Source organism: Vigna radiata, unplaced genomic scaffold (assembly GCF_000741045.1).
Source record: "Vigna radiata var. radiata cultivar VC1973A unplaced genomic scaffold, Vradiata_ver6 scaffold_137, whole genome shotgun sequence".
Classification (NCBI taxonomy): domain Eukaryota; kingdom Viridiplantae; phylum Streptophyta; class Magnoliopsida; order Fabales; family Fabaceae; genus Vigna; species Vigna radiata.
The window spans coordinates 730,893-731,990 of record NW_014543260.1 but is presented as its reverse complement, the minus strand read 5'-3'; the positions used below and the strand labels follow the sequence as shown (position 1 = coordinate 731,990).

Here is a 1,098-nt window from a genome sequence, read left to right as displayed (position 1 = left end):
TGCAACGGGAGGCAGACTTCTTAACCTTGTGACAGGGGAATTTGTCGGTGCAGGCTTATAAGGAGCAGTTCGAGTATCTTACTCGATTCTACACTCAGAATATGACTGAAGAGTGGAAGTGTAGAATGTTTGAGAGAGGCTTGCGTCACAATCTGTTGAAGGCACTCATCCACTTGAAGATTAAAAAGTTTTCGGAGTTGGTGGAGGAGGCCTTGGTAGCTGAGCGAATGGAGGAGAGCTAACATCGTGTGATGAGACCTCAGAATGGTAGTTTCTCTGGAGGTAGAAATCAAAAGAAGTCGTATGCTAGGCCACAAAAAGGAGGTTTTGGAGGCTTGAAATGCTTCGAGTGCGGAGGTCCTCACATAAGGAGGAATTGTCCGAGACTAACAGTTTCAGATCCTAAGGAGAGGAAATGTTACTTTTGCCATAAGCATGGACACTTCGCATCTTCATGTCCAAAGAAAAAGATACCAGGAGGGGCACCAAAAACACAAAAGTTTTCTGGAGGGAAGCCAGTGGCAGCAGGACGAGTCTTTGCCATGACAGGGGCCAAGGCGAGTGGGTGAAAGATTTTAGGAAGAGCAGTTACTTTAAGTTTTATTTATAAAGAAAGGAAAACATAAAAAGAATTACGTTACTTTTTGTGAGAGAAGGAAAAAGATAGCATTAGACAGAGAAACTAAAGAGAAGGAGAGTCTGTAGAAAAAAGGGATAAAATGCTTAATTTTTTTTGATCGGCTAAGGTATGAGAAGCTTACTTTTCTTTATTGTATGATGAATGTGAAAATTTTCTTGAGTATCTTTTATGATGATGAAAAGCTATTTTTTTTTTCATATTTATGTATTTATCATTCTTTGAATGATTTTCGTTTTCTGTGTACATATTATAATTATTTTCTCGTGCATTCTACAATGAATCTTTTGGTTTCATATATATATATATATATATATATATATATATATATATATATATATATATATATATATATATATATGTTAATAAGCATCTGGTGATGACGTTGTTTAAATGGGAAACATTAAAATATTATGGAAAGAGAAGATGGTGGAAATTAATTGTCCAGCCTCGGTTTCTGT

The 1,098-nt window shown here is 36.2% G+C and overlaps 1 protein-coding gene across 1 annotated transcript; it reads left to right on the top strand.

Annotated features, from left to right (window-relative positions):
* The first annotated feature begins 251 nt into the window (after positions 1–251).
* Positions 252–569, top strand: LOC106753522 (DNA-binding protein HEXBP-like). Its single transcript, XM_014635342.1, has one exon. It carries the CDS (start codon positions 252–254, stop codon positions 567–569), a length of 318 nt encoding a protein of 105 aa, XP_014490828.1.
* The last annotated feature ends 529 nt before the right edge of the window (positions 570–1,098 follow it).

What these genes read in the sequence shown, in the direction of transcription:
- LOC106753522 (XM_014635342.1), top strand. Translation starts at nt 252, where the DNA reads ATGAGACCTCAGAATGGTAGTTTCTCTGGAGGTAGAAATCAAAAGAAG.